Genomic DNA, 17,783 nt, shown 5'->3' on the forward strand with positions numbered 1-17,783 from the left:
TCAGTATCCCGCTGGATAGCCTCCTTTCCTGGGGTCGGACTCTGCACTGAGACGCTCTCCCTGGCGCACCACCACCTGGACCACAGAGTCAGGCTTCATCTGGAGCTGCATGATGTGGTTCTTCTGGACCAGACCCTCCAGAACGTTCTGGTAACATCAACACACAGAAGCAAAGACACTGAGTCTGGGATAGAAGGTCATAAATGTGGATCACATATTCACGTTAAAGCATATCCCTTCACTTTTTATCTAGTGCCACCGTCAGGCTTAATGTTGCTGCTGCACACTAACTCTATCTCATCAGCTCTTCCTTGGCTGCTAGAGGTCCACCAATAGCACGCCAGTATTCAAAACCAATAGTATAAACATGGTAAACTGTAGTCCTGTGTTTGCATGAGCATGTCATCCCATAACCACAGAGGCCTAAATACGGCCACATGTAGCCGCAGACACAGCTGTACTGTTACCCTGATTTACATTTTATTTGTTAACCAATGGATGCTCAGATGTTGTGGTTAGTCAAGTTGAAGCTTGTTTGTTTCAGAAGTTATGAAATAATGCATAAAGATATGTTATGAAATCTCAAAGAAAAATAAAACTCTAGCTTTGCAAGTTGACTTTGTTAATATGCTGTTAAATTTGGCGTATAGGACACTTGTCTTAGCTATTTTTTCTGTTAAAAGATGGCTGTGTCCTTTATACTTATAATACCAATAGTCTCTTCCAACATAAAATGTTGAGATGTGCTTTACATACAGTAAAAGACCTACAGGTGGATCTCAAAAAAACTGAGTATGATGAAAAACTGGATTTTTTGTGATTTAATTCAAGGAGTGAAATGTCCAGCTTACAACTCACAAAAATCCACTATCTTAACATATTAGAATATTATAAAACATGAGTCCAAAAACAGGATTTCAATACAGAAATGTTGACCTTCTGGAAAGTTTTGTTCATTTATGGAGTTGTCAGTGGTTGGAGCTCCTTTTTCACAAATGACTGCATCTGTTTGATGAGGCATGGAGCCCATCAGTCCGTGGCACTGCTGGGCTGTTATGAAGCCCAGGTTGCTCTGGCAGCAGCCTTCAGCTCGTCTGTATTGTTGAATCTGGTGTCTCTCATCTTCCTCTTGACATTTCCCCTGATATTCTCTATGGCAGGGGTCATTAAGTATATTTGCACAAGGGCCAAATTTAGACAAGGGGCCAGACTTCCAAATAAAGAAAAATTAAATCAATATTTTGTTCTGATTAACATATTATTTTATCATTATTTGTATTTTCTTTCAAAATGCTGGACATTTTTAGGCATTACCAGTGAGATCAATCCCAATCTATAATGCCATGGACCACAAGGAGACAGGCATGGTCTTTTCACTTCTTTGTTATTGGCTATTTTTGCACCAATTTTTTTAACTTTTAACCCATTTTTTGCCATTCTTTAACTCATTTAAACATCATTTTCTTGCCTGTCTTTCCATTTGTGCCACTCCATTATCAATTTTTGCCTCTTGTTGTCTATTTTTGCCACTTTTCATTACTTTTTCAAAACTTTCGGCACTTTGAACCCATTTTTGATATACTTTTTGACTCTTTTTCCTTTTGTACTGATGTTTGCCACATTTTAACCCCTTTTCACCATTTTTCCTGAAAGTTTTTGTCCCTTTGTGCCACTCCACAACCCATTTGGATGCTTCTTGCCCATTTTTGCCACTCTTTAACCCCTTTTCACCACTTTACCCGGCCATTTTTGCCAGTTTTAACACTTTTTTTTTCATATTTACAAGTGAATTTCTGTAAAAAATAGATCAAATGTGAAGTCATTCTGAAACTGTTAATTGCTTTTGGGGTTGAACAGCTGCAGACATTTAAAGCCAAAAGATACTCTTAAAACCACAGCATTTTCTTTTCCTGCTTTTCTGAATTCAATAATCTTCTGGGGGCCAGACAGGAAGCTTTGGGGGGCCTGATTTTGCCCCTGGACTGCCAGTTGATGATCAGTGCTCTATGGGGTTCAGGTCAGACCAGTTGGCTGGCCAGTCAAACACAGTAACACCATGGGCAGTAAACCAGTTTCTGGTAATTTTGGCTTCACTGAGGACAGGAGCCAAGTCCTGATGGCAAAGGAGATCAGTATCTCCATAAAGCTTCTCAGCAGATGGAAGCATGAAGGACGCTTAAATCTCCTGGTAGACGGCTGACAGTGTTGACTCTGGACTTGATGAAGACCAGTGGACCAACACCAGCAGATGACATGGTACCTCCAATCATCAGTGATAGTGGAAATTGAAAACACTGGATTTCAAGCACCTTGGATTCTGGGCTTCTCCAGACTCTGGGTAACCTGACACGCCAGATGGATTTGTTTCACACATCCATCTAGACGGCATTTGGGAAAGGGCAGAGCCTTTGAAATGAACTCAGAGGGTGATTGGATGAACGTTCTGTCTGTCACATCTTTACGGGCCAATCTGTGCAACAAAACATGTGACGTCTGCAGAGCTGCATAACATGAACCATGACGACTGTAGACATGTCAGTACACGACTTTTGACGTTTTTGAAAAGAAGACAACTCACTGCTGTTATTTGTTTTTCTTTTAACAATGTCGTCAAGTTCTGATAAAACTGACGCTTTAGCAGCATCCACGCTAATGTCTTCCACCATAATTGCACTGGCATCTTGTTGCTGCCTGCTTAAGTCACGACTCCGCCACGCCCAAAAGTACTGCCCCTCAACACTGATTGATCCTGTCATTTTTAGTTCAGATGGGAGCTTTGCAAGATGGATTCGCCAGTTAGAAACACGGAAACAGGTGTATCCATCTGCTTTGCAAGGTTAGACTCTGGGACCCTGACTTATAAAAGAAATGCAAAATTTACTTTCAACTGAAAACAGGACTTTGGACCACTGAGCAACAGTCCAGTTCTTTTTCTCCGTAGCCCAGGTGAGACACATATGACATCTGTGGTCCAGGATTAGCTCGACACTAAGAACACTTGTAGTCCATTTCCTGGACCAGCCTCTTCATCCACTGACTCCAGCCTCAGTCTACTCCTTGTGAAGTTCCCCTGAGTTCTTGAATCTGCTTTGTTTTACAATCATCTGAAGGCTGAGCTCATCCCTGTTGCTTGTGCTCAATTTCTTACCACACTTTTGTCTTACAGTCAAGTATTCATGAATATACTGTGATACAGACTCCAAGAGCAGCCTGCCCTTTCTGCAGTGACCTTCTGTGGCTTACCCTCCTTGTGGAGGGTGTCAGTGATTGTCTTCTTGGCACGAGTCAATTCAGCAGTCTTCCTTATGATTGTGGTTGTGTGTACTGAACCAGAGTGAGAGAATGAAGGCTCAGAAAACCTGTGCAAATTGGACTTGTCCACAATATTTTAGTATTTTGAGATAGTGGATTTTTGTGAGCTGTAAGCCATAATCATCAAGATTGAAAGAAAAACATCTTGAAATGTTTCACTTTGTGTGAGATGAATGTAGAACATACGGAAGTTTAACTTTCTACAGTAAGTTACTGGGGAAAAATGAACTTGTTCTTGATTTTCTCATGTTTTCTAGATGCACCTGTATATTGGATGCTGTTCGGCAAATGTCCATGTGACCCACCATTTCAAAGCCCTGCTCCACTACGGTCATATTTGGGTTGAGCTGATTGTGAATTCTTGGCTCCATCACAGCTTTCTTTAGGTCGTAATTGAAGAACAAAGAGTTCAGGATGACCTAGTTTAACCAGAAAAAAGAGAAAGACTTTCAAATATCCACTGTGCGTGTTTGAAGCATGGGCATGCATGAGAATGAATCAGACTTACTAAAGCAGTGGCTGTGGTGATTTTCGTGCCCCCCGAGGCTCCCACTACCATTTTCACTCTGTCCTCTTTGTCAAAGATGATGGTGGGACACATGGAAGACAGCGGCCTCTTGCCTGTGACAGATAAACAGAATGAAGCTATGACTGCTTAATGGAGAAATGTTTGCTTTTGGACTATGGTTTGTCAGTCCCCGGGGAGTCATTTAACAGCTGAAACCAGACACATTCAGTTGACATTTATTCGAAATGAGTGCAGACAATCCAAAGAATAGCAATGAGCCACAGTGGGGGGTTAGGAGTGGAATTATTGCATTCAAAAGGAGGACGGTGATGCTGCTTGTGTTGAGAGTTAGGCCGGAGAGAGGCTTGGGAAAACATCGTCCTAGCTACAGAAAGGACATCCTATCTGTGGTGGTTGAAGCAAAGGGCTTCATGTAGAAAAACTCCTCCAATCATCAGTCGATAAAGACCAAAGTCCAAAAAATCTAACCTTATATATGGTTCAGAGTGATAAGTCAGTCCAGACAGACCTGGTTGGATGAAATTGTTTGGTGAAGGAGGGACTCCAAACCCGTTGGTTATGTACGGAGTGCTGAAATCATCCATTTCATCATTAAAAATGATCCCAGTCGATCGAGACATGACTTTGGAGCCAAAGCTGGGGAAATAAAAAAGCTTTTTAAACAGTTTCTTAGTGCAAAATCACAGTTAAAGATCTCTTACAGCAAAGGAGGGCTAGTTTGACTCCTTACTATTGATTTATGGTGCTTGTGACCGCCACGGCGCTTCCATCCTCAGCTATAATGGACAGGTGAGCTGTCCCATGGTTGTCTGGAACAAAATAAACAGGCTCATAGTAGCCGTCAGGATGGGTGGTGTCATCGGTTATTTTGCTTCTTATTCCATCAGCAAAGTAGTCTGAGGTCATGTTGTGGATGAGCTGTGGAGAGCAAAACAAGATGGTCACAGAGAGGACGTTTTTGGTAAAAAAAAATAGCCATGCTGGCCGTCATAACAAAGGAGAAGACACAGCTGCAAATTGACAATCAGGATACAGATATGATTATGCAGGGAGCAGGAGCATGTTGAATTTCTGGTTGGCCACAGGTGCCTCTTCAAAATCCTTAAAGGAGACCTATTATGCTGATCCGTGTTTAGCTACATACGTGTAATTTTACAGAGTAAGATGGCCAGACTAAACCTCTGCAGTTTCAAAGCATGAGATACACAACTGCATGTCTGTGTAATCCCTGTTTCTCTGAACAGCTGGTTCTGAGAGTTTGTCTGGCCTGACATGGACTAAATTTGGCATCATTTCCTCTCCAGACCAATGATCTCCCTGTCCCCACCTGCTCTAGAACAGTCTCTCAGAAGCTCTTTCTAACTTTCCCTCCCCTGTAAAGTTAAAAATTTAAAGTGTAAGTGAACCCCCGGCTCACAGGTAACTCCGCCCACTTCCATAATTCAAAAAAAGGCCAAGAAAGTGGGCAGTTTGGTTCTGAAAGGAGGGAGGGGAAAAGGACGGGGTTTTCCAGTTGAAGAAGGAGTGACAGTGATGTCCCCTTGTCAGAGAGAGACACAGACAGAGTCCCACAACACTGCTGCCTCATAGCGATCTTTTAAAGTGGAGGAGTTTTCGCCTCTAGAGTCCCCCTGACGCAGGCTATAGTGTGGTGGCGGACCGTGGTGGTTCTGAGCACGACCTGTTCGGGTTGTTTGCTCCAGCAGCGGCGTTACTATAGCCGGAGCTCTCAGAGCCAAAGCAGTGCAGGAGAGGATGGGAGTGGTCTCTGAATGGTAAAGTCAGTTAGAGGCGGTAACCTTTATATAGAGTTTGTGACGTAGAAACCACCCATCGGTAGGTTTCTACATCACATAAGCCCCACCTTTTCAGAAAAGATTTTTCAAGGCAGATGTTTGAGCTAATTAAAAGCCAGAAAATCCAGATTTTTACCAGTTTGGAGCAAATTTTAGCTATGACCCCAACACTGATGTGTTTTATTATAGCTTAGTAAATTACCTTAGTGTACAGATGAAAAAAAATGTTAAAGTGTTCACTACCTTTTTAAACAAAAAGAGTTTTCACAGATGCCAGTCTAAAGCCCAGTTAAGACCAAGGATTAACTATGAGATGAGTTGGAACTGATAGCTGCTTGTGACCGGTTGCTCTGCAACATTCTGAAAGCCTGTAAGAATAAATTGCTGCAACAATTGAGTTGTAGTGATTTATTCAAACAGCTGCTTTCTTAAGTCTTTCCCTTATTTATCTGACGACTACATGCAAGTACAGTATGTAGTTTTGGAGTTAATCCTGTTGAAAATGCAACAGAAGCAGATTTCAATTTAAAGTCATTTATTTCTTAAAAGGAACCCCGCATGATCAGACAAGTTAATCTTGTTGGATAGATATTTGTATGTCTCAAATGTATATAAAACTAAAAAACTCACTAAATATCCCACATATCTGCATTTTGAGTTCATTTCAGCCCATAAACTCACCGGGAGACCGCCATGTTTTGATCCGCGTCACGTTAGTGTGACGTCACGGTTCCGCAGCGCTCCTCTCCGTTGCCAAGCAGTAATTGTTTTTCAGACGGTTTTGTTGCTTGCAGCTGTTGCTGCCATGAGTTTGCTGGGTGTTGGTTTTGTCATTCTTCTAAGTTTTACCTCAATAAAACTCCCTACAAGTGACTGATTTCAGTACATAGTGGAAGTGTGCCGGGAGCTTTTCAAAATAAAAGTATTGTGTGCATACGAACGGGGGTTTCTCCAAAGAAATGCTAAAGTGGACTTTTACTTTGTCCAATCTGGCGCAAAGGCGCAATCCGGAAGTCCTTTCGTTCTGTGTTTATCTTTACCTGAACCATGTGGAAACAGAAAGCTTGATAAAGAGTAGAAGTTCGGGGAACAGCTTTATTAAACAGACCCATTTTAGCTCGTGGCCTTCATCTGGTTCATCAAGAAACAGATTTCAAACATTTTCTACCCATGTGGACGTAAATATTTGCTACAAGGTAAATATGGCTCTGTATTTATCATTTTCCTGTCTACATGGACAGATAACTGCTTGTGGTGCAAATATAAAATAGAGGAGACCTCTAATTTTAGAATTCTCCGTGCGTGAGACATACTGCGTCTCTGAGATGCAGCCCTAACACTGGCTGCCAGTCTCAAACAGGTTACTGCATAGGAACAGTGAGGATCACACCACAGAACTGTGACGTCACGGCACCAGCGCAGACCAAAACATGGCAGTCTCCTGGTTAATTTATAAACTCAAATGACTCAAAATGCAGGTATCTTGAGAGTTTTTTAGTTCAATATGTAAATGACACATACAAATATCCATCTAATAAGATGAACTTGTCTGATCATGCAGAGTTCCTTTTAAGTCACTGTGCAATAAATTTGTCTCTACCAGAAGGACAGTAGGACAAAAGAACACGCAGACATATGACACCTCTACCCTTCATATGGAGTGTCATCCTTAAACCTCTTTGCAGTTTTAGTGAAGAGGACTATAAATAAAAAGTTACTGATATGTAGACTGAGGTGAGGATAGTCTAAAAGATTTGATAAGAAAACAAATGCAGGCAAATGACATGACTACCTCGAATGCATTGCACAAAAATGACAGCCTACATGGGAAACTATCTTTAAGTTTTCTCCAAATTGTTGAAACTTTGTTTCTCGGTTCAGTACGTGTAAGAAAGATGTTAATGTTATCTCCAGTAGAGTAAGTCTTCATACGTTTCATACATTTACTGCTTGGATGTATTTCACATTCATCTGGGAAATTTCCCATAGAGAGTGTTTGAGAAGGGCAGGACTTTCAAAAAAATTCTCAGAAAGGGGATTGGAGGATCGTTCTGCCTGTCACATTCAAGACAGACCAATCAGAGCAACAAAAGAAGAAAATTAAGGTTGTAAACATGCACTTTTCCTGAGCAGACAGGCTACTGATGCCGTGGGTGTTAATGGCGGAGCTTCTCTGTGAATAAAATTCATGCCAAGGCCAGTCGGGAGATGTGCAAAAACAAAAACTTCTCTGCCATGATGAGTTTTTTGGTGCAACTCTTAGTTTTTGTTTTAAAAGAAAATGTGGTCCACTTCTGACTGCCACTTTCCTACAGATGCATCCGAGCTCAAAGCTACTGCAGCAGCAGCCATTTGTTATGAAAAGCTTTCAGCGTGGGTCTTTGCTCTCGTTTTAATGAAGGAGTGTTGTTAAGTATGAACTCCTCAAATGATGCTGATTGGTCTGAACAGCATTCAGTTTGGCACAAATATTGTAGATCTGTGAGGGGGAGGCACATGAAAAAAGGCATTTCTGCTGTTTTCATGGTGGTTTAAGATGCTGACAGTTTACAAAGAAAAATGCCTCTAAGTTGAGGATTCTGCTTGAGGTTCTGCTCTCACTTTGGAAGTTAGTGCAGCTGTACAACCAAAACATCGAACATGCCAGGAGATCACACAGTATACGCCCGACTTTACACTTCTATTTTTGTTGCTGTTGTATTGAAACATGTCCATATCGTTATATTTTCCCCTGTAGAGTTCTTGTATCATGTCAACCTTACTAGAAATGCTTGCAAACAAAGGTCTCATGAGTGAATATACTAACACCAGTGCTTACGTCAGTGATGTTGAGATAGCGTGGGTCTCCCAGTTTGCTCCTCTTGGCATAAGCGAAACGAAAAGCCTCCACGATGCGATGGTAGGTCAGGGTCTTTTTCTCTGCTGTAGAGACACTTTTGTCGGTGAAGTTGTACCCTGAAAAATATCCACATGAAAAGCATGTCATGAGTAAATGCAGAATCTGGTTTTGGGCCTGATCTGGTCAATGGTCCCCCCATCATGGTGCTTAAAGTCCATTTTAGCTCATTTAACTCTAAACTCCTCATTGAAATGACAACAACTAATATAAACAGGACTATTCTCCTGTTATATCACATAAAGTCTCATCCTTCATTTGAAATAAATTATACTGCTTTTAATTTAAAGCCTGATTTAGCTCTCTGACTGAACAGATGGGGTGAGGGTGCTGAAATAAATTTGGCAGGAAGGATAGCTCTGCTTTCTGTGACCAAAACAGGCGGAAATCATTCCAGGGACAACCCGGGGAAACCTGACATCTTTCCTTCTGCATGGCTGCGCAGGAGCTCCGCCAAGCTACTCACCATCCACTATGTTGAGTATGAGTGCCAGCACAGGCCCACTGGAGGGGGCGTCTGGGACATACATGGTGTATTCCCCAATGTTCAGCCTCAGAGGGTTTTCATTCAGCACGGGCTGGTACTCCGATAAATCATCCAAGGTGATTATGCCTCCTGGAAGGAGCAGGAGAGTGTCAGAGTCGGTTTAAAATGAGGTATAATGTTCAAATTAATGGCTGGAATTAAATGGTATTTCAGTCAGGTGTTCACTTTGGTTTAGATGTATTCACAGTTAATTGATTTTAATATCTCCAGAGGGATGAGAGCGCATCACAAGACCTGCAGCCTGGATGTCCTTGACGATGCTGCAGGCCAATGACCCGTTATAAAACACATCAGGACCCTCCTCTGCTATTCTTTGGTAAGTGTCGGCCAACTTTGGGAATCTTATGATGTCGTTTTCCCTCAGGATGTTTTTTTCTGAGTCACAAAACACCTCACTGGAAAATAAGGACAGAAAAACAGTTAAATTGTGTTTGTTGCTGTCATAATTTAAAGTTATTAGTGTGCAAGTAGAATTTAAAAATGTCTGGTAAGGCTTCCTTCAACCCAGGGCTGGTTGTTTAAAAGTAATGTGAATGAGTTGGTAGGATTGCATAGAAATGAGTTAATCCAGTCTTAATTTTCAACCAGATAAAACCTGTTGTGTTGTTCAGAGCTTTAGAGTAGTCTTTGTTTCAGAACATCAGGATTATCCTGATCCCAGCAGAGGGCTGCTTCCAGGCTGGATTACTGAAACAAAATATAAGGAAACTCTCATAAATAATTACTAATTAGTACTAAATAGCCTGGCTTTCTCAGTGAGAGGTTTAGGCCCTGTCATGTGTTGTAGATCTAAAATTTAAATTACTCAAACATTTTTACTCTTAATGCACTCGGTTGTCAGTCTCCCAACCCACTAGTGGTAGACGTTAAATCACTATCAACACTGTCACCAGTGTTTCTGCCATGAAACAGATTTTTGCAGCACCGTCATCACCAGTTTAAACTTAAGCATCTTGCTGTAGTGCAGGGGTTCTCAACCTTTTCAGCCAGTGACCCCCAAAATAAAGGTGACAGAGACCGGGGACCCCCTCTGTACCTGAAGGTGGTTGAACACAGCCATTCACATTCAAGAATAGTCGTGTGCAGACAAGGCTGTCCATAAGGGGGTATAAAGAGGAGAGCTTTCTGGGACCTAGCCAAACTGGGGGCCCATGGAGGTCAACAAAATCATGGTCTATTGTAATGTTAAGCTGTGATATCCATATTTTATATTTTACATGAAAAAATAACCACTCTTATAAATGAAACAAATCTCTTTTTTTAATCATTTGTGTAGTATATGATCTTCTTAAAATGTAAATCTATTTCGTTGAAAAAAAAATAATTAAAATGGGTTGAACATTGAAAAAAAGGGTTAACAATGGCAAAGAAAAAATGGTGGTAAAGGTGGTGAAATTGGATTTTAAAAGTAGCAGAACTGGGTAACAATTGGCAAAAAATTATTTAAGAATGGCAAAAAATAGCAGTAAAAAGGCAAAAATGGGTTACAGTGGAAAAATGGGCATAATTAGTGGTAAAAGGGAATTAAAAAGTGTCTGAAAAGGCTTTAAATTGGCTAAAATGGGTGGAAATCTGGTGAAATGGGAAGCAAATTGATGTAAACTGGCAAAATAGTGCTAACTGAGAAAGAAAAAATAGGCAGATATTGGCAGAAATTGGTCAAACTGGCAAAAATTGGCATATCAGATAGTGAAATGTGGTTAAAATGGGAAAAATTGGGCATAAAAAGTGATAAAATATAACCTTGCAAAGCAGATGGATTAGCCCGTTTCCGTGTTTCTCACTGGCGAATCCATCTTGCAAAGCCCCCTGTCTGAACCGTTTGGGCCCGGTCAGAAAGTGACAGGACCAATCAGGGACGAGGGGCAGTACTTTTAGGCCCAGCGGAGTCGTGACGTAAGCAAGCAGCAACAAGAGGCCGGTGCAATTATGTCGGAAGAGATTAGCGTGGATGCTGCTAAAGCGCCAGTTTTATCAGAACTTGACGACATTTCTTCATTAAAAGAAGAAGAAAGAACAGCAGTGAGTTGTTTTCTTTTCAAAAACGGCAGAAGTCGTGTACTGCCATGTCTACAATCAGCATGTTTCGCGTTATTTCACGGTAGCTGCGCACGCGCACCTCGGCTGCGTCTTCGTCACGTGTTTTGTTGCTCTGATTGGCCCGTAAAGATGTGACAGATAGAACATTCATCCAATCACCCTCCAAGTTTTTTTCAAAGCCTCTGCCCTTTCCCAAACTCTTAGTATTCAAGGTTTTCCAGATGGATGTGTAAAACAAATCCATCTATTGTCAGGTTAGGTAAAATGGGGTTAAAAGTGGCAATTATGAGTCAACAGTGGCAACATTTGGCGTATGTGGCAAGATTGGTTTAGAAGTGGCAACAACATGCAGAAAAAAGTGATGGAAAGGGTTTAAAATGGCAAAAATAAGTCTTAAATGGCAAAAATGTGTTTGAATTTGTGGGAAAAAATGATAAAAACTGGTTACAATTAGGCAAAATTGGTGAAAAGTGGCAACAGTGGAATTCCATGTAGTGAACGTGACATTAATGAAGTTGACCAAAAAGATTATTGAGCGCTCTGCAGGCACAGCTGTCACAAATGTAAACAAACCAAAGATGCTGTGAGATGGAGCTATGGGACAGAGGAAAAGTTTGTTGAGCTCTGACAACAACATCCCTGTTTTTATGACGTCTCTCAGAGAGATGACAAACTGAAAAAAGAGAGAAACAATAATCAGAAATAGCCGATGCACTCAGTAACTGCCGTCAGCGTTAGCATCAAGCCAGCGTGTCGTTCGTCATAATGTCTGAATAAACAAACAGTTTAGTTCTGTAAACACAGTATGCTTGTTTACAGTCTTCACTCAAGGTGTAGTCTAGTCCAGGCCCCCCTTCTTCCCTGTGTCTCATCATCATCATCATCTGTCATGTCTCAGTAAAGTCATGACACACATGTTTGGCTCTGTGATTGCCTAGACAGTGATTACAGTTAAAGACAAAAAAATCATGTAGTCTGACCTCAACTTGTGAATCATGGACAGTGAATCATGTCTGCTTGCTGCCAACTTGTTTGGTCGTCATACCAAAACAGCTGCAGGACTCATCCAGCAGGTTCAAACACTGCTCTTTAATTCAGTCCAGGTCTTTTAAAACAGTGATTCCCAACCTTTTTTCCAATGAGCCCCACCTTCACATATTAAAAAAGGGCTGCACCCCCCAAAGGACCCGCATGGAAAAAGTGACATATTGCCATCAAAAATACATGTAAATTTGTTTTCATCGTTTAAGCCAAACACAATAGCCCAAACACAAGTGTTATTAGCAAAAGACATTACTGTGAACCATTCATATGGGTTTAACTTGATTTTAGGTAGTTTGAGACAACATAACTTTAACAACTAGGGCTGAATGATTTGGGAAAATAATCTAATTGCGATTTTTTCATTCAACATTGCAACTACAAAATTAACATGTGATTATTCTTCAGGTTCCTCATCTCATAAACCATTCTATATTATAACACACAAAGCAAAATTTATATTGAATCCCCCAAAACCCACAAATAAACGTTCAAAATTTCTAAGAAAATAACTAAGAATTATAAAAGTTACCCCCACCCAAAAAAAAACCAAACAAATTCCCAAAACTTTACAAATAAATTCCTCAAATTTTAATGAAAATTAAAAAAAAAAAAAAAAAAAAAATCAAAGCAACCCCCCCCCCCAAAAAAAATCAAATCAACTTCTTAAAATTTACAAAGGCATTTCTCAAATTTTCATGAAATTACCTAAAAGTTCCAAAGCTAATTCACCCATAAATCTGAATCAAATTCCCCAAATTTTATAAATGAATGTGAAAAATTTCCCTAAAATACCTAAAATTTTCTAAACAAATTTCCAAAGGAATTCAGATCAAATCCCCAAAAACTTACAAATAAATTTATTAAATTTTCAAGAAGGTTCTTTAAATTTTCAAAGCAAATCCCCCCACCACAAAAATTCAAAACAAATTCCTAAAAATGTCAAAATACATTTCTCAAATTTATGCAAAAATATTTAAAGATTTCTGAGCAAATTTCCCCCCAAAATTCAAATCGATCGAACAAAAATGTCTTATTGCAATTATTTTGTCCTATATTGCAAATTTTTTATGAATTGTGATGAAGCGATTGATGATTTAATGCATTTCTTATTTTGAATACAAAAATATACAAAAACAAGGAAAGTAGGAACCTTGTCAGTTATTCTAGAAAATATTGGCACTTGAATGTTTGCATGATGTGTAGAGCGAAACATCTCTGCCTCAAAATATGTTTAAAGCTGGTATTTCAAAACACATTTCAGGTCAAAGAAATATTGCACCCTCTGTGATTTGAAAATTGCGTGGATTGATGTGAAAAACAGTTTGAAGTTGTTCATCTCAGTGCGAATTTATAGGCTAAAAGTGACTGGGGCTTTTGAGAGAGGTACAGATTTGCATAAATGTACAGAGAATCACTGAACATGAAAGCAAACCAGAAAGTAAAGAAACTTTCTGTTTTGGCTCATGAGCAAGATGAGCAGTTTTCTTTCCAATAAGCAAGTTCTGTCTTGGAGTCATGTTCACTTCTTGTTTACATCAAAGGAGATGCTTACTTAGATTAGTTTGTTTTGGCACTGCCTAACGTGCAGCAAAGAAGAACATGTGCTGGCATTTTCCAGCACACTGATTAAGAGATTTGTGCACACAGTGTGACAGCAGTAATAATGAAGGGCTGCAGAGGATATTTGAAGAGCTGGGTGGTGTGTTTTTTTATTATTATTTTGGAAAGGGCCAGGCTATCATTGCATGTGTTTTCCAATCTCTTTTTACATCTAAGGTAACTGGCTGCAGATTTAGATGCTCTACAAATGAGCAAACTGATAAATCCTTTTCTTCATGTCATTGAAACAGTCAAATTAGAGTAAAAGTAGCTACTGTTGCTGCCTCTCCTGAACGTTCTGCCTCACCACATGTTGGCATCCCTTTGAATGAACTCTCTGCTCTTGAAGATGGCGTGAGCCAAAGCTCTTCCTATTGGGAAGCCGTGACGAGCCAGGGCGATGCTGGGTTCAAACAGGTCTTTCCATGGTAGCCTGCCATGCCTCTTGTGAGCCATCTCATAGCCACGAATCTCCCCAGGAATGGCTATAGACAATCCGCCTGTCATGGAGAAACAGCAGTAATGTCATTTAGATTATCTTATCCTCTCTGTTTACAGTCTGACTGGAGGATCAGCATGCTTAGAGACACCAAAATGATACACAGTTTATCTATGATCCAGTGAATAGAACCCAGATTCCAAAAAAGTTGGGTCATTATTTAAAATGTAAGCAAAACCAGAGTGGGATGATTGATAAAACACTGACTATGTAAATGAAAATAGCACATAGCCAGCATATCAGACATCGAAAGTAGTTATGGAAAATTTTGAATTAGATGCCAGGCAAGGCATTTCACAAAAGCTTGGACAGTAGGACAAACTAGAAAAGCACTCAGAGACCGCAGACCTCCACCATTAGCCCTATCTCCCAATAGTGAAGAATCCTATAAAAAATTCCTGGATCTGTCCCCATGTACCCCCCACCACGGCATTCGCAGATTTCTCCCTTCCCGGTGGGGTGGAAACACAGTAGCTGCGGGTGGACTGTCATGGTGGAAGCGTTGCCTGCTGGTGCCAACAGATGCACTGACAGTATCACCCATGGTCTCACTGGACAACTGGAAGTCATGGTAGAGGGTGAATATTCCTCTATTCCTCCCAGCATTGCAAGTATTCTCACTACAATTTGCTGCCTTTCTCTCTGTTATGCTCTGACTCGTCTCCTCGACCGGGCGTACATCTTTCAAACTCTATAGAAAGACACCCAAAATGCTGCTGGGATTGAAGTTACTCATGTCCACAATCTTCTGGTGTAAAGTTGTAACAGCGCAGACCTCCACCATTAGCCATATCTCCCAATAGTACAGACTCCTTAAAAAAAATCCTGAATGCAGACGGTGATCCAGATCACTCCCAAAATCTAATTAGTTCTTCCTTATTCCATTTCTTACATTTCCTGAAAATTTCATCAGAATCCCTAACTTTTTGAGTTATGTTGCTAACAAACGAACAAACCCACCCGATCACATAACCTTCTTGGCGGAGGTAAAAAGGCTGGAAAAGTTGCAAAATGTACAAAGAAAACTAATCTTGCAAAGCAGATGGATTCGCCAGACTTCATGTCTGTCATCAGGCAGATCCATCCTGCAAAGCTCCAGTCTGAAATGTTTAATCCCAGTCAGAAAATGGATTGACCAATCGGCGTCGTTTGAGGGGAATAAGGTGGTAGCAACAGGTGTGGCTTAGTTGTGCCTGTAGCTTGTGACAAGATCAGCGTGGATGCAGCCGTAGAACCATTGTAATCAGAACTGGACAGCATTTCTTTATTAAAGGAACAGGAAATAACTGCACTAAACTCTTGTCTTGGTGTTTTCAGGCTTTGGAGTAGCATATGCTGCCAAGTGGATGTCTTTTTCCCAGAAGGCCTTGCCCATTTCAGCAACACTTTGCCAAACCACACTGTGAATGTGTTGCAACAGCATGGCTCCATGGTGAAAGAGTTAAAGTGCTAAGCCTGGCTAAAGTCCTGACTTGTCAATTACTGATAATGTTCAAAGGCATTATGACAAGTGGAACATAAAAAATATGACTCAGAACAATGGGAAAGATCAAATTTACACTTGTAGAAACCGATCTCCTTTATTACCATGAGCTTACAGTGTTAACAGCTAGGCTACAAATAAGTCAACATGAGCCTGTCTCAAAATGTTTGGTATGTTGCCTTTTAGTTTTTGGGTTTTTTTTAATCAAACATGGGGTTTCAGTGTTTTACCATTTCCCACCATCTATTTTTTATTATCATTTTATACAAAATCCCAACTTTTTTGGAAGCAGAGCTGTAGCTTCAGAATTTTCACTGAAAAACATGCCAATCTCTGCAGACTGAATCTAATAAGTCCTTCGTGTCTGGGAAGTACTCCAGAAACACAGCCGCCTGCAGCCAGTACCTGTATAAGAGAGCTCGGTGTTGTTGCCAAACATGTCCTCAGTGGCGTTCATGGGCGCAGTCTCCCTCGCATCGATGGTTTCCACCCTCCCTGTTGAGCATAGAATGTGGACACAGTGATCTTTTTTGCTTTGTAAGCTTTGTTGGGAACTTGTGACGCACACCCCTCACCTGTGGAAGCGTTGTAGATGACAAAGAAGAGCCCTCCTCCGATGCCCATGCTGTGAGCATTGAGGAGGCTGACACACAGCAAGGCAGCGATGGAAGCGTCCACGGCTGACCCGTTTTTCTTCAGGATGTCCCTGAAAACACAAAAATACACTCAGAAAGTACAGGCAAATATACAGGTGCAGCTCAAAATATTAGACTATCATGAAAAAGTTCATTTTATTTCCATTTGATTTCATTCAAGAGGTGAAACTTACATATTTTAGATTCACTGCACACAAAATGAAATATTTCAAGACTTTTTTTGTTTTAATCTTGATGATTATGGAGTACAGATCACAAAAATCAACTATCTAAAATATTAGAAAATCATAAAACATCAGTCCAAAAACAGGATTTTGGTTGGAGCTCCTTTTGCACAAATTTCTGCATCTATGTGACGAGGCATGGAAGCCATCAGCCCATGGCACTCCTGGGGTGTTATAAAGGTTGCTCTCAGCACCCCTCAGCTCGTCTGGATTGTTGAGTCTTGAGTCCATCTTCCTCTTGACATTTCTCCAGAGATTCTCTATGGGGTTCAGGCCGGACCAGTTGGCTGGCCAATCAAACACAGTTATACCATGGGCAGCAAACCAGTTTCTGGTAATTTTGGATTCACGCTGGGCATGTGCCAAGTCCTGCTAGAAATGGAATTCAACATCTCGGTAAAGCTTCTCAGCAGATGTAATTATAAAGAGCTCGAAAATCTCCTTGACAGCTGACAGCGTTGACTCTGGACCTGATAAAGACCAGTGGACTAACACCAGCAGTAGATGACTGTGGAAACTGAAAACACTGGACTTCAAGCACCTTGAAACAGCCTCTGAGCACAGCCTGCCCTTTCAGCAGTGACCTTCTGTGGCTTACCCTCCTTGAGAAGGGTGTCAGTGATTGCCTTCTGGACTTTTGTCAAGTCAGCAGTCTTCCCCATGATTGCAGTTGTGTGTACTGAACTAAAGTGAAAGAATGAAGGCCCAGGAAACCTTTGCAAATTCTTGAATATATGGAAATCAAACATTCTGAAGTAACTGTTCTTACCTCCCAATTTCCGAACACTTCCCGGCATCTGCAGCCACAGCAGCCTTGGAGTAGTAGTGGTCCGAGGAGGAAGGCATGTGACTCTTCCCCAGGCCCATGAACAACCCGAGGAGCAGGCTCACTGTGGCCAGCACAAGGACCACGAGACCAGCAATCAGAGACTTCCTAACCATTTTCCTGTTTGGAAGAAATCGGTTTGAGATCCTTGAGTTCAAAAGCGAGTGTCCTTACCTTCAAGATGATTGGTCATTTATCCAGCAGTGTTGGAGAAAACAGGCATAAAAAGAGTAGACACCTTTGGTGTGTTGCTTTTTGCAAAGATAGATGGGAAATGTTACATGAAAAGAAGGTTGAAAATACTGTGTCTGTTGTTTAGCTGGCTCTTAATG

General features: G+C 40.9%; 1 protein-coding gene across 1 annotated transcript; it reads right to left on the reverse strand.

Moving 5' to 3' along the window:
- ggt1a (gamma-glutamyltransferase 1a) lies at window positions 1–17,567 on the reverse strand. The gene is made up of 12 exons (XM_041788331.1): window positions 17,395–17,567; window positions 16,321–16,451; window positions 16,151–16,240; window positions 14,071–14,263; window positions 9,315–9,475; window positions 9,000–9,149; window positions 8,456–8,592; window positions 4,572–4,759; window positions 4,350–4,477; window positions 3,821–3,933; window positions 3,618–3,731; window positions 1–147 (listed from the first exon to the last, which is right to left on the reverse strand). Exons 1-12 carry the CDS (start codon window positions 17,565–17,567, stop codon window positions 1–3), a joined length of 1,725 nt encoding a protein of 574 aa, XP_041644265.1.
- Between the last annotated feature and the right edge of the window lie 216 nt (window positions 17,568–17,783).

Source organism: Cheilinus undulatus, linkage group 5 (genome assembly GCF_018320785.1).
Source record: "Cheilinus undulatus linkage group 5, ASM1832078v1, whole genome shotgun sequence".
In the NCBI taxonomy this organism is placed as follows: domain Eukaryota; kingdom Metazoa; phylum Chordata; class Actinopteri; order Labriformes; family Labridae; genus Cheilinus; species Cheilinus undulatus.

Bases quoted from the DNA above. Each gene is read 5' to 3' on its own strand.
- ggt1a (XM_041788331.1), bottom strand. From the start codon at position 17,567: ATGGTTAGGAAGTCTCTGATTGCTGGTCTCGTGGTCCTTGTGCTGGCC. The intron at 14,264-16,150 runs GTACTGGCTGCA...TCTCCATGACAG, and splicing joins CACCGAGCTCTCTTATACAG to GCGGATTGTCTATAGCCATT. The intron at 9,150-9,314 runs GTCTTGTGATGC...TGCTCCTTCCAG, and splicing joins CAAGGACATCCAGGCTGCAG to GAGGCATAATCACCTTGGAT.